At 40.1% G+C, this 12,158-nt stretch overlaps 1 protein-coding gene across 1 annotated transcript in view; it reads right to left on the bottom strand.

The window, feature by feature from the left end:
- Positions 1 to 2,388: 2,388 nt before the first annotated feature.
- The window catches only part of actr3.L (ARP3 actin-related protein 3 homolog L homeolog), a 16,472-nt gene continuing 6,702 nt past the window's right edge, over positions 2,389 to 12,158 (bottom strand). The window contains exons 5-12 of the mRNA XM_018235586.2: positions 11,500 to 11,595; positions 10,694 to 10,801; positions 10,293 to 10,436; positions 9,739 to 9,912; positions 9,188 to 9,280; positions 8,168 to 8,293; positions 4,138 to 4,221; positions 2,389 to 3,025 (exon numbers count right to left, since the gene is read on the bottom strand). Coding sequence (XP_018091075.1) covers positions 2,930 to 3,025; positions 4,138 to 4,221; positions 8,168 to 8,293; positions 9,188 to 9,280; positions 9,739 to 9,912; positions 10,293 to 10,436; positions 10,694 to 10,801; positions 11,500 to 11,595 — 921 coding nt within the window. The 3' untranslated portion in view covers positions 2,389 to 2,929. The remainder of the gene's footprint in view (positions 3,026 to 4,137; positions 4,222 to 8,167; positions 8,294 to 9,187; positions 9,281 to 9,738; positions 9,913 to 10,292; positions 10,437 to 10,693; positions 10,802 to 11,499; positions 11,596 to 12,158) is intronic.

Raw genomic sequence — 12,158 nt, 5'->3', positions numbered from 1 at the left:
TAGGAGGCAACAGTAGGGCAGGATGGTAAGAGTGACATCTTATATCAGTGTTGCCTGACCACCAACCCTTTCTATAGATTGGTGATCTACACCCCTTAGCTCCATCAATAATCCTTTGGAAGTATATATACAGTCAGAGACCAAGCCAAATCTACACACGTTATAGGACTATAAGGTATCATGAAAGATACATAGCTAGGTACATAGAAAACACAGGGCGAAGCAACCACATATATTCAAACATGCAGAAATTAAAGAAAATCTGAAAAATTAACGTATCAGCTGACTCACATAGCACGTATATGATTGGCCTGTGTAGCAATACCACCACATTCAATAATCACAATATCTATCAGAGAGCTTGCTGCCTTCCACACTCACTATTTCTGCTGATTACACAAAGAGCCAATCATTTGGTGAGACCATATACTGTCTGGCTGCTCCCATCTTGTGCATCTGTCTCCTCTGCCCTCCCCAGTAAGGGGGCATGTGTGAGACCTCTATTAGGAGCCCCTAAAGATAGCTCTGTGCTTGGATACTAAACATCTGTCTAGATTATACTGTGGGTACCCTAATTACCCCGGAGCTGGTTATGAAATTGCTGAAGTCCTATTTATACAATAGTGCCAAGCTGGGAAACATCCACATGGCAATAACTAGCAACCTCTATCTGGTCAGGCAAAGACCACTCGTTCTGGCACAGGTAAATATACCTGCTGTTGTGACCCTGCCTTTCCAATATAACAATAAGCACTTAATCCAATTGCTAGAGGAAAATCATATCTCATTGTCCTACAGTGGAGCTGCCCTACTGTTATTTATTGGAGCTGCCCTACTGTTGTTTATTGGAGCTGCCTCTAGTGCTGTCTGTCCCACACACTCAATACCTTATCACAGTGCTTGTAGGTACCTATAGGAAGGTAAGTATAACCCAATGAGTGGGAGAGAAGTGCTAATTGGCTTGAATCTGATCAATGGAGTTGGGGTCCTGGCTACATTGTTGCAGATGAAGAGAAATACTTAGGCGACACTGGAGTTGGCTCTGTGCCAGACATTTACACATGGAGGAAAAGAATTGTTGGTACATTATTTTATATTGCATTTTTTTTTCTGATTGGAACCTTAGGACAAAATAGTTCTTTGCATTACAAAGGACATTAAGGCTCATTCACTTACCCAGACACAGTGTGCAAAGTGCAGTTTTGGATACAATCCCCACACGATGCACTGGTCTTTCCCATAATTTATTCACGCAATGTGGGCCCTGAATCGGACTTAATTGCACTGCGTTTGACTCTTGCTCATTACGTCAGCCGGATGCCCTGATCTCTGCTGAGAGTAATTACATGGTGTGCAGAGTGCATATTAAACACAAATACTAATATTAGTGAAAGAGATTTTTAGAAACAAATCAGTATTGGGAAAAGCGCAAATTGCCCACTGCCCATTGCACAGACTCAAGACACCTCAGTTGTAGTGGCAGCAAAACAAACCTTTAACATCAGATAACCTCCTCTGTTTGATGGTACTGCTCACACCATTATTATATTCTATCAGTGTCACCTCTCTACCGGCCAGGACTCCAATTCCCACAATGCCTTGCATGTTCTATGATTAACAGATCAGAGAATGAGAACACTAAGTGTGCAAGCCATTGTGGGATCTGGAGTCTTGATTGGAGGAGAGCTGATTTTTTAAAAATTGTATATGTAAATCAGGCAAATGGAAAATGGCAAGAAGCATACAAAACTGGTTACATTGCTAGACTCTGAAAATCCAATGGACACTGGTGGTCCCTCCTATGCTGTATGGGAAAGTTCACTCTGGGGAGAATGCTGCTCCAGTAATGGAGTGGGGATGAGTAAGCCAACATTCCCAGGAACCCTACCGACAGGCAGGCAGCAGCATTTGCCACAAACTTCAAATACAAACAATGGTGAAATAACAGCTGACTGGTTGCTATTCTAACTTTACTAGGTCAGGACCAGATACCTGCTGATTGGTTGCTATGTGCTACTGCTCTTATGATTCTAAATGCACAGGATCGATTGCCGACTGAATCGATTGCTCATTATGCTAACTGCAATGGACAAGTAACAGCTAACTGCTGACGCATTGCTATGGGACACATCTAATTATGGCAACAACACTAGGCCAGCACCATCTAATGATTGGCTGCCATGGAATATGGTCTACATTATTATACGTGCATTAGACAAATAACGGTTTGCCATGAGTTACTTGCTCACATTATTCTATGTGCACCAGACCAGTAGAGGTTAACGGCTAATTGGCAGCTATTAGATATGGGGGCAAAGTGTTGTTTGTGTGTATGTGTTTACAATTACTAATGGATATTTGATATGAGACACAAGAAGAGATTGTTGGTAAGAAGAGAAATCATGGTATTTATTATTGGATTTTCGGCTTCAAAACAAAACCAAGAAACTCCCCCCAAACAAAACAAATACCGGACCTTACACAGGCAGCGAGTGGAATCATATAGAATTATACAGAAGTCGATCCTCATTAGAAAACAGAAAGCGCTTAGAATCCAGAAAGGGCAGAAAGGCAAAGCGGGAGAGAAGCCCATTGGCTCTCAGGGGCTACAATGCCCACTAAGCACATAAGCTGATCCCAATGTCCAGCATTTGGGGCCCAGTTTTCCTGTACCGCACGTGTTCTACAGAACAAACACAACCCATAACAATAGGAACGAGCATGTTATTGTCAGAAGAGGACAGAATACCAGGGCACAGACAACTAAAAGCCACTCGGTTCTTTTATTCAACAATATTTCATCAAAAGGATTCTGCCTGGGTTCCACCTGTGCAAAGAGACATTAATGAGCTCCTCCAAGCCTGGGCAGCCGTTGTCCTGACACGCACTGTAGACCAGCCCTCCAAAACACATGCGTCGACACACGGGATTAGGACATGACACCGAACACGGGGTTGTGGCGACATATGCTCGGCCCAATCTCTTCATAGTCCTTCTTGGTGTGACACACTTGGTAAAATTCCGGCTGAAAACAACATACAAGGACAATTTAACATGGATCCACTATGGAACTGCCTGCTTGGGTCCTTCTTGGCCTATACAAACACTTCAGAGAATGCATTTCCTTGCTGAGATGTACCAGACCAACAGCACCCCCTGCCTGAACACTGTTGACTTGCATGAGCCATTGAATTTAACAAATACCATAATGTACATCTCAATTTCTCTACCTCTTCCTACTTGCTCCAACAGAAGGGATTCTGTCATGATTTTTATGATGTATTTTTTATTTCTTAATTACACTGTTTACACTGCAAATATTTCCCTCCATTATATAAAATGTCATTCCTAAACCAACAAGTTTATTTTTTTTAGTTGTTATATTGGTGTGTAGGCAGCCACCTCAGGTCATTTTGCCTGGTCATGTGCTTTCAGAAAGAGCCAGCCTTTTAGACTGTTGTTTCTCATACTCAATGTAACTGAAGGTGTCGCATTGGGACCTGGATTTTTACTATCAAGTGCTGTTCTTAGATCCACCAGGCAGCTGTTATCTTGTGTTAAGGAGCTGCTATCTGGTTACCTTCCCATTGTTCTGTTGTTAGGCTGCTGGAGGTGAAAGAGAGGAGGGGGGGCGATATCACTCCATCTTGCAGTACAGCAGTAAAGAGTGACTGAAGTTTATCAGAGCACAAGTTTCATGACTGGAGGCAGCTGGGAAACGGACAATATGTCTAGCCCCATGTCAGATTTCAAAATTAAATATAAAAAAATCTGTTTGCTCTTTTGAGAAACAGATGTAGAGATTAGGGATTGATGGACTAGTAAACAGGCAAAATATTTTTTAAAAATCCATGCAAGAAGAAAGAAAACTGGTCAGTAGAGAAGCTACCAACCTCCTTACTTCCTTCATAACCAACATAGCTTTAGACTGCCCACAACCCGGATTCCTGCAAAGTCTGTTAACCCTAAATACACTTCTTTCCTTGTTATACAGCCCCCGCCCCGACCATTTCTGCCCTTGCCCCAAAGTTCTGTCCTTGTCTCCTAACATTGCTATTGGGCAAGATGGGAGTTTACTGCAATGTCTATGGCTTTCTGGGAATGTCTGGAACATTAAAGCCATTAGAAGAATCTTACCGTGGAAGCCAGCATGGATCCTCCGAACCATACAGCATACCTCTGCATGTGATGGGTAATCACCTGAACATCAATTGGCTTGGGCTGCATAGAGTAATGACAAAAAAACACTATAAACTCTGCTTAAAGGAAAACTATACCCCCAAAATGAATACTTAAGCAACAGATAGTTTATATCAAATTGAATGACATATTAAAGAATCTTACCATACTGGAATATATATTTACATAAATATTGCCCTTTTACATCTCTTGCCTTGAACCACCATTTCGTGACTCTATCTGTGCTGCCTCAGAGATCACCTGACCAGAAATACTACAACTCTAACTGTAACAGGAAGAAGCGAGGAAGCAAAAGGCTGAACTCTGTCTGTTAATTGGCTCATGTGACCTTACATGTGGTTTGTATGTGTGCACAGTGAATCGTACGATCTCAGGGGGCGGCCCTTATTTTTTAAAATGGCAATTTTCTATTTATGATTACCCAATGGCACATACTACTAAAAAATTATATTATTATGATAATGGTTCATTTACATGAAGCAGGGTTTTACACATGAGCTGTTTTACTCAGTATCTTTTAATAGAGACCTACATTGTTTGGGGGGTATAGTTTTCCTTTAAAAGAGCAAAAACACTATAATATACATAGCTCTACTGTAACTTTAACATTTAATTCTGTGGGCTCATCCACTTCACTGCCCAAAAACTGGTTTAGAACCAGTCATGCACCTTATGTCCCCTCTCCAGTGTGCAGGAAGGAGTATCAGCACACCAACACAATGATCCCGTTCCACACGCGGGTTCCTGGCCACTCCCACTCGGCATCAGCAGTTCAACACATACATTTACTTGTAGCCATGGATCAACCGCAGTAGTTGTAAAAATATCTCATCTTTATTTTCATCCACTATGAACCATTACATAATGGCAAAAAGTGCAGTGCTTACAATAAACACGCTGCTGACGCGTTCCGTAACCTGAAAGGGTCATTTCCTCAGAGTATAGTTTCCTGTTACAACAAATCCAAACTTTATAGACATCAATTCTTGTCCTCTCAAACATTTAAAGTTGTACACACATTATATTTACTTTATGTTTGTTTGCAACATTCCTTTTAAAAAACAAAGAAACTTTTCAGTTTAAAACCATCTAACAAAGAAATATGTTACATCGTCTTTAGTTACCCATTTTCTGTTTTTTTGTGTAAATGTTCATTCGTTTTTAGTATACTTTTCCATCTCAAAATATACTTTTATATCTCGTATGTAATATTCTTTTATTTTTTAAATGGAATATTACTCTATAAACCATTTTAGGTATCTACATAATATTTGATTGCCCAATCCTTCTTCAGACCTGCTGGCTGTTTGGTCTCTAGGGTGAACATCCACCACACCTCCTGTTAAGTGTTTTCTCAATATCTCCTTTTCTCTTTCCTAGCCTCACATGTTCTATACCCTGAAAAGTTACATCTCATTGCCATTATGTTTACTCAGAACATGATCTGCTATTGCTGAGGACACATCTTTTCTCCCAATACATGCCACATGTTCCAAAACTCTGTCTTTAATTCTCCTAGATGTTTTCCCTACTTATTGACAACCACATATACAAGAGGCCAGATATATAACATTTTCTGTTTTACAATTTACATAGGTTTTACACTCATATTCTTTCCCTGTAGTGGTACTCTTAAAGGTTTTAGATACATTCATAAATTTGCATGCTTTGCATATTTTGGCCCCACAACTATATGTTCCATAGAATTTAAGCCAACTGGGAGATTTCTCTCTTTCCGGTAACATACTAGGGGACACATAATTTGCTTTGGTTTTACTTCTGCTATAGGAGAACCACAATTTTCCCACATTCACTAAAGGGTCCAACTCTATCAATTTCCAATGTTTTAATATAATTTTTCTGATCTTATCAGCCTCACTAATATAGTCAGTTACAAAATATATGTCTGAATTTTCTTTTCTTATGTCTATTTTTTCTTTTTCTAGCATCTTGTCTTAATAGATCTTTACATTCACTGCCTACTGCTCGCTCATATGCTTTTTTAATACACAATGTATCATAACCTCTACTGACTAATCTGTCCCATAGATCCATTGCCCCCTCCTGGAAAGTATCCCAAGTGGAACAAACCCTTCTCAACCTGAGAAATTGTCCAATCGGGATACCCTCCAGGAGTGGCCTCGGATGACAACTTTCTCTCTTCAGAAGCGGATTTCTGCTGATTGGTTTTCCTACACAAATCTGTTTCGATCTTTCCCTTATCATGAAAGAATTTTATATCTAGAAATTCTACACTTAGATCTCCAATATTATATGTGAATTTTATATTTCAAGGGTTCTCATTGCAATATCTTACAAATTCTCCTATCTGTTCTTAATTACCTCTCCAAACCACAATGAGATTGTCTATGAATCGATAGTATTTCACTAAATTCAATTTCCATGGTGATCTATCTCCAAAGATGTGGAATTATTTTATCCAACCCATAAATAGGTTGGCATATGAGGGAGCAAATCGCTCCCCCCATAGCCCTACCACACCTCTGGAGGTAGAAACGTCCATCATAGACAAAGTAGTTGTGGTTTAGAAGGTATTCTACTGATTCTAGGATGAATTCATTCTGCTCATTAGAATACATATTAGAAAATTCTAACCAGAATTTCAGTGCCATCAATCGAAGAATATAGAGCTGTAACATCGAATGTGACCCATACATAATCCTCCTCCCCTATCACATCTTTTATATACGAGGTAAGATTCTGAACAAGCGGCTGTAAAAGTTTATCTACATATTCTCCTAATTTTTAATTTAAAGATCCATTACCAGCTATTATTGGTCGCCCCTTTTGGGTCCTTTATGCTCTTATGTACCTTAAGCAATATATGAAAAATTGGAATTCTCGGTCTCTCACACCAAATATAGTCAAATTCCTTTAAGTTTATTGTAAGCACTGCACTTTTTGCCATAATGTAATGGTTCATAATGGATAAAAATAAAGATGAGATATTTTTACAACTACTGCGGTTGATCCATGGCTACAAGTAAATGTATGTGATGCACCTTATGTTACATATAAAAATTCACTTTATTAAAGGTGACCATGGGTAGTCACTCTAAATACCATCGAGAGCCATTTTTGAGCACCAACCCATAGGTTAAGAATCTCTGCTCTATTAAAGAGAATTCCTTCTTAAATAAAACCTATATTCGGATCCTCCATAGGTATTTCAGAGGGAGGCCCTTTATAGAGCGCAATGAGAGTAGCTCCTAAATTCTGAGGCTTTTGCTGCTACATAAAAAGCTAAGCAGGGTCCATTTAAAGGGGTTGTTCACCTTTAAGTTAAAGGTATGGTATAGATTGACCAATTCTAAGTAACTTTTTAATTGGTCTTCATTATTAATAGTTTTTTATGTATTCAAATGGGGGTCACTGACCCCATTCTAAATACAAATGCTGCATATTTATTGTTATTGCTACTTTTTTATTACTCATCTTTCTATTCAGACCTTCTAATATTCATAATCCAGTCTCTTAATTAAATCAATGCATAGTTGCTAGGGTAATTTGGACCCTAGCAACCAGATTGCTGAATTGGCAAACTGGAAAGCTGCTGAATAAAAAGCTAAATAACTAAAAAAAAAAAAAAAAATGAAAACCAATTGCAAATTGTCTCGGAATATCACTCTACAGCATACAAAAAGTGAACTCAAAGGGTAATAACCCCTTTAATGTCTCCTATCAGCTACTTGCTGTATCCCTTGTGGCTTCCTAATGGATTTGAAAGCGGTGACAGATCTCCTTCAATCAGTAATAAAAGCTAAATAATGATAATGTAGAGGAGAGGCAAATTGAAGAAAATGGGAGAAGAGATGAAAGCAGAAACAACCTCAGAGTGAGGTATAAATACACAGAAAGGGGAATGAATGGGAGTGTGGGCCTATTTATAACACTAATACAGACTATTTTATTATGGTACCAGTTGTAGAGTTACACAAAAACTCACCTTTAGACGACCCCCACTCAGCTCCTCGCTCAGCTTCAGCCGGGCATCAACTGTCCTCTTTACATCTCTCTGCAAGCGCCTTCCAAAATCACGGAACATAGTGGACCCTCCAGAAAGTACAATATTCTGTGCAATGAAACAGAAGTTTACTCCATATGCCAGTGAGAAATGCGCACATCAAGCAAAGGGCTCACAGCCAGTGTTCTGCTCAGCAATTAGACAGACACTGTCATTACACATTGTAGAACTCCTTTCCATGTAATACTGCACATTAAAAAAAATCATACACTTGCATTTTAAAAAAGTTGTCATCTGCCTCTGTGAGCTTTCTTCTATGTCTCGATAATAAAATAACTTTTTATTCTGGAGAGAAAAATTTGGAAAATTATGAGTGCTTAAGGGTGGTGACACACACTAAGATTCCATGGAGATTAGTCGCCCAGCGGCAAATCTCCTCTTCTTCGGGCGACTAATCTCCCCAAAAAGCCTTCCCACTGGCTAGAATGTAAATCGATGGCGGGATGGCACTCAAATCACTTACGCGAAGTTGCTGGAGTTTCCTCGTGAGGTGACTTCGGAAAGCGAAGCGCTCGAGTGCCATACAACCGGCGATTTACATTCTAGTCTGCAGGAAGAGGAGATGTCGCTGGGAGACTAATCTCCCGGAATCTTAGCGTGTCACCACCTTTAAGCACTCATAATTTATGGGCCTAACTGTATGATTGTTTCACTGCAGAGCAGTTAGGGACCGTCTGAAGTTTCCTATCTGCAGCTGTCAGAGCAAGTATAACGAAAAGGGAATTTTACTGCATACAGTCAGGTATTTGTGAAAATGTTAAACATTTTTTAAATTAAAGTATATTTAAGATAGATTTCTTTTTCATTAAAGAAAGTAAAAATGGGATTTTATTTTTTTGCCTTTACATCCCCTTTAAACAGCACGGATTGTACCAACACAAACTACTCGGCGAGGCAGACCAACAACGCAACCTTACTTTAAACATATGTTGTTCTACAAACCTTGTACAGTGGGCGCCGAACATCAATAGGGCAGTTTTGGATTACTTCATCCACCACTTCAGAGATGGGCTGGGTGAAATCTGGATTGGCAAACTGAATATGGTATATCCATTAGTAAGACATCGGATCTGGCAGGCTGATCTGAACTAATTATTCCTTATTTATAAGCATGGGTTACCTTGACCTTAAGTTTCCTATAAATCTTCATCAGAAGGGAATTCAGTTATGCTATGCAGGCATTCGTACCAACATTTGTTATGTATAATTACGTGTTCCAATGAAACCACCTCAATATTGACAAAGCAATAAAAAAAATATAAATGTGCACTCAAACCATACTAGATGCTTAATATTTTAATTAAAATTCATTAGCGTGCTTCAGCAGAATTATCACCTACTACAGTTTATTGGATGACTATTGTTTATAGCTTTTATGGAAGGGTCCAAATAAGTATTAAATTACTAGTAGTACTAATGTCTCTACAGGTCTGTGGTCCTCACCCCAGAATACAGAAGAAAGGGTAATATTAAGTTTTCAATTAAACTCTTACCTCTGGATGAAAAAAGATTTCGGGCCCCAGGAAGCGCTCGTAGCCAACATCAATGCTGAATTCCTTCTTAGAAACTGCATTCACCCCTGTGTACTGTTTGATCCATTTGGCACCATCAGTATCATATTTGCTAAATTCCTTAACTAAATCCGGGCACACATAGCTGAACCTCTCCTGTTAATAGAGAAAGAAAATGTTGTGACTTCCTTACTTTAGTTCCGGAATGGTAGCTTCCAGGGTCCAGTCTGGTCTTGCACTAGGAGGACATGGGTACTATAACCATATCAGAAATGTCAACAGTTTAGAATTTCAGGTTTCCTGATCCTTACACGACTTGGATAAGAATTCCCAGCATGCTCTATTCTTCTCAGTATGTGGGTACAAATATCCAGCATGGTACTTGCGCTTCACAGTACCTGGCAACCAATTGCATAATGTTCTCATCTCTTTACATTAACAGCATGCTCTCTAAAATATCTGGATAAGAATTCTCAGAACGTTCTGTACTTCTCAATACATGGAGACAAAGTCCAAGCATGCTTTCTGGAGATTACCTTCACAGCCTTGGCAGTTTCCAGGGATTGCTCAGGTGGAATTCCCACTTCTCTGTCCCGGAGTAACTGCTGTGTGAAATAGGTTATGTCCCGACCAGCAATAGGAATGTGTTTAATGCAGCTGCCAATGACGTAACCTTCTGCCTAGAGGGTAACAGAAAAAAAGAAATGTATAAATATATGAACACTGATGGCATTTCACATATTTTAATGTCTGAAAACTCACACTGCCAAACAAAGTTGCACTTATGGGAATGAGTGTGGATGGCAGGAGAGGGGTCAGATAAAGTGAATACAATGGTTTATACCAACTGACCCATCACCAGCGGCACACTTTCTGAACAACTGCTAGGGGGAGATACTAAGAGTGCCATACCACCTGCAGTGTTAAGGGTACTTACCACAGGAATGACGTGTGTAACTCCATCACCACTGTCTATGACAGTGCCAGTGAGCGTGCGCTCTCCCACCTGTCGAGAAGTCCAGGATGCAGCCAGAGCAAGAACAGCCTAGAAAACAAAACCAACTCTTTAAAACATTGGCCAGTCATACCAGAAAGAGCAAGAAGGCCCTTGAGACAACCAGGTTCCTGGTTTCATCAAGGACTAGGTGATTAGCAGTGGTGACAGTAGCAGCACTGCCAGTTACAAGAAGTTCCCCCATGTGACTGAGGGGCACCCTTCGAAACAGTGGCGGAACTACCGGAGGAGCAGGGGGTGCGAGCGGGCCAGGGCCCGCACCCCCTCAGGGCCCCCCGGCAGCGCCGCACGCCACTGAAATCAACCCGGCAGCGCGCGTACGGAGGGGGGGCGGGCCCGGCTGCGCATCACGCACCAGGGCCCGCCCCCCTCTAGGAACGCCGCTGCTTCGAAATGTAATGTGCAATTTGTTTTGACACAATAAAGCTCAGGGGTTTATCCCTTTGTTCTGCATGCTCTCTGCTGGTTCTGTTATTCTGTGTCCAGAGAGTATAGCTCAGCGATGCCATAGCCAGAATTACATAAAGCCCAAGAACCAGCGGGGAAAAAAGTACCATTGCTTCTCTGCAGATGTGTTGCTTTTTTTACATTCACATAGACAAACTCTACTTCCTGAGATAAAACAGTGTGATGTCTTTAAGACAAACTCATTCAATATCCTGCACATAAAACTGGTAACGTGTCCCACATTGTCTCATAGATGTGTCTGAAAGACAACCCATACATACCTGAACAGCAATGTACAGTCCTGGAACATTGAAAGACTCAAACATGATTTCAGCAGTGTATTCCCTGTTTTCTGGTGTATTTAGGGGGGGTTCAGTCTGAAAAAGAAATATAATCAGGGTAAAGGCAATGCAAGGTATGAACAGGTATGGGATCCGTTATCTGGAAACCAGTTATCCGGAAAGCAACCAATTAAAGAAAGGCAGTCTCCCATAGACTCTATTTTATCCAAGTAATCCAGTTTTTTAAAAAATGAATTCCCTTTTCTCTGTAATAAAAGAGTACCATGTACTTGAGACAAACTAAGATATAATTAAAAGGATGGTTCACCTTCAAACAACTAGTTGTTTTCAGATAGATCACCAGAAATAAAGACTTTTTCCAATGACTTCTAGTTTTTTCTATGTGGTCACTGTTTTTTCTAATATTGAAGTGTAAAGTATAATTTTTCACCTTCTGAAGCAGCTCTGGGAGGGGTCGCCAACTCTGTAAAATGTTCTAAATGGATACATTTAGTGAATACATTTCTTTGTCCCTACTGAGCAGAATCTTTGGGTTTCATTACAGGCAGCTGTTAAAATTGATACAATAGCTGCTAATACTCCAGAGATGGTGCTGAGAAATGTATCAACAAAATGTTGCAAAATTGTAACAGTTTAGA

The sequence above is a fragment of the Xenopus laevis genome, chromosome 9_10L, assembly GCF_017654675.1.
Source record: "Xenopus laevis strain J_2021 chromosome 9_10L, Xenopus_laevis_v10.1, whole genome shotgun sequence".
NCBI lineage: Eukaryota > Metazoa > Chordata > Amphibia > Anura > Pipidae > Xenopus > Xenopus laevis.
Note: the sequence above shows the minus strand (reverse complement) of the source record. Positions and strands in the feature narration are given on the sequence as shown.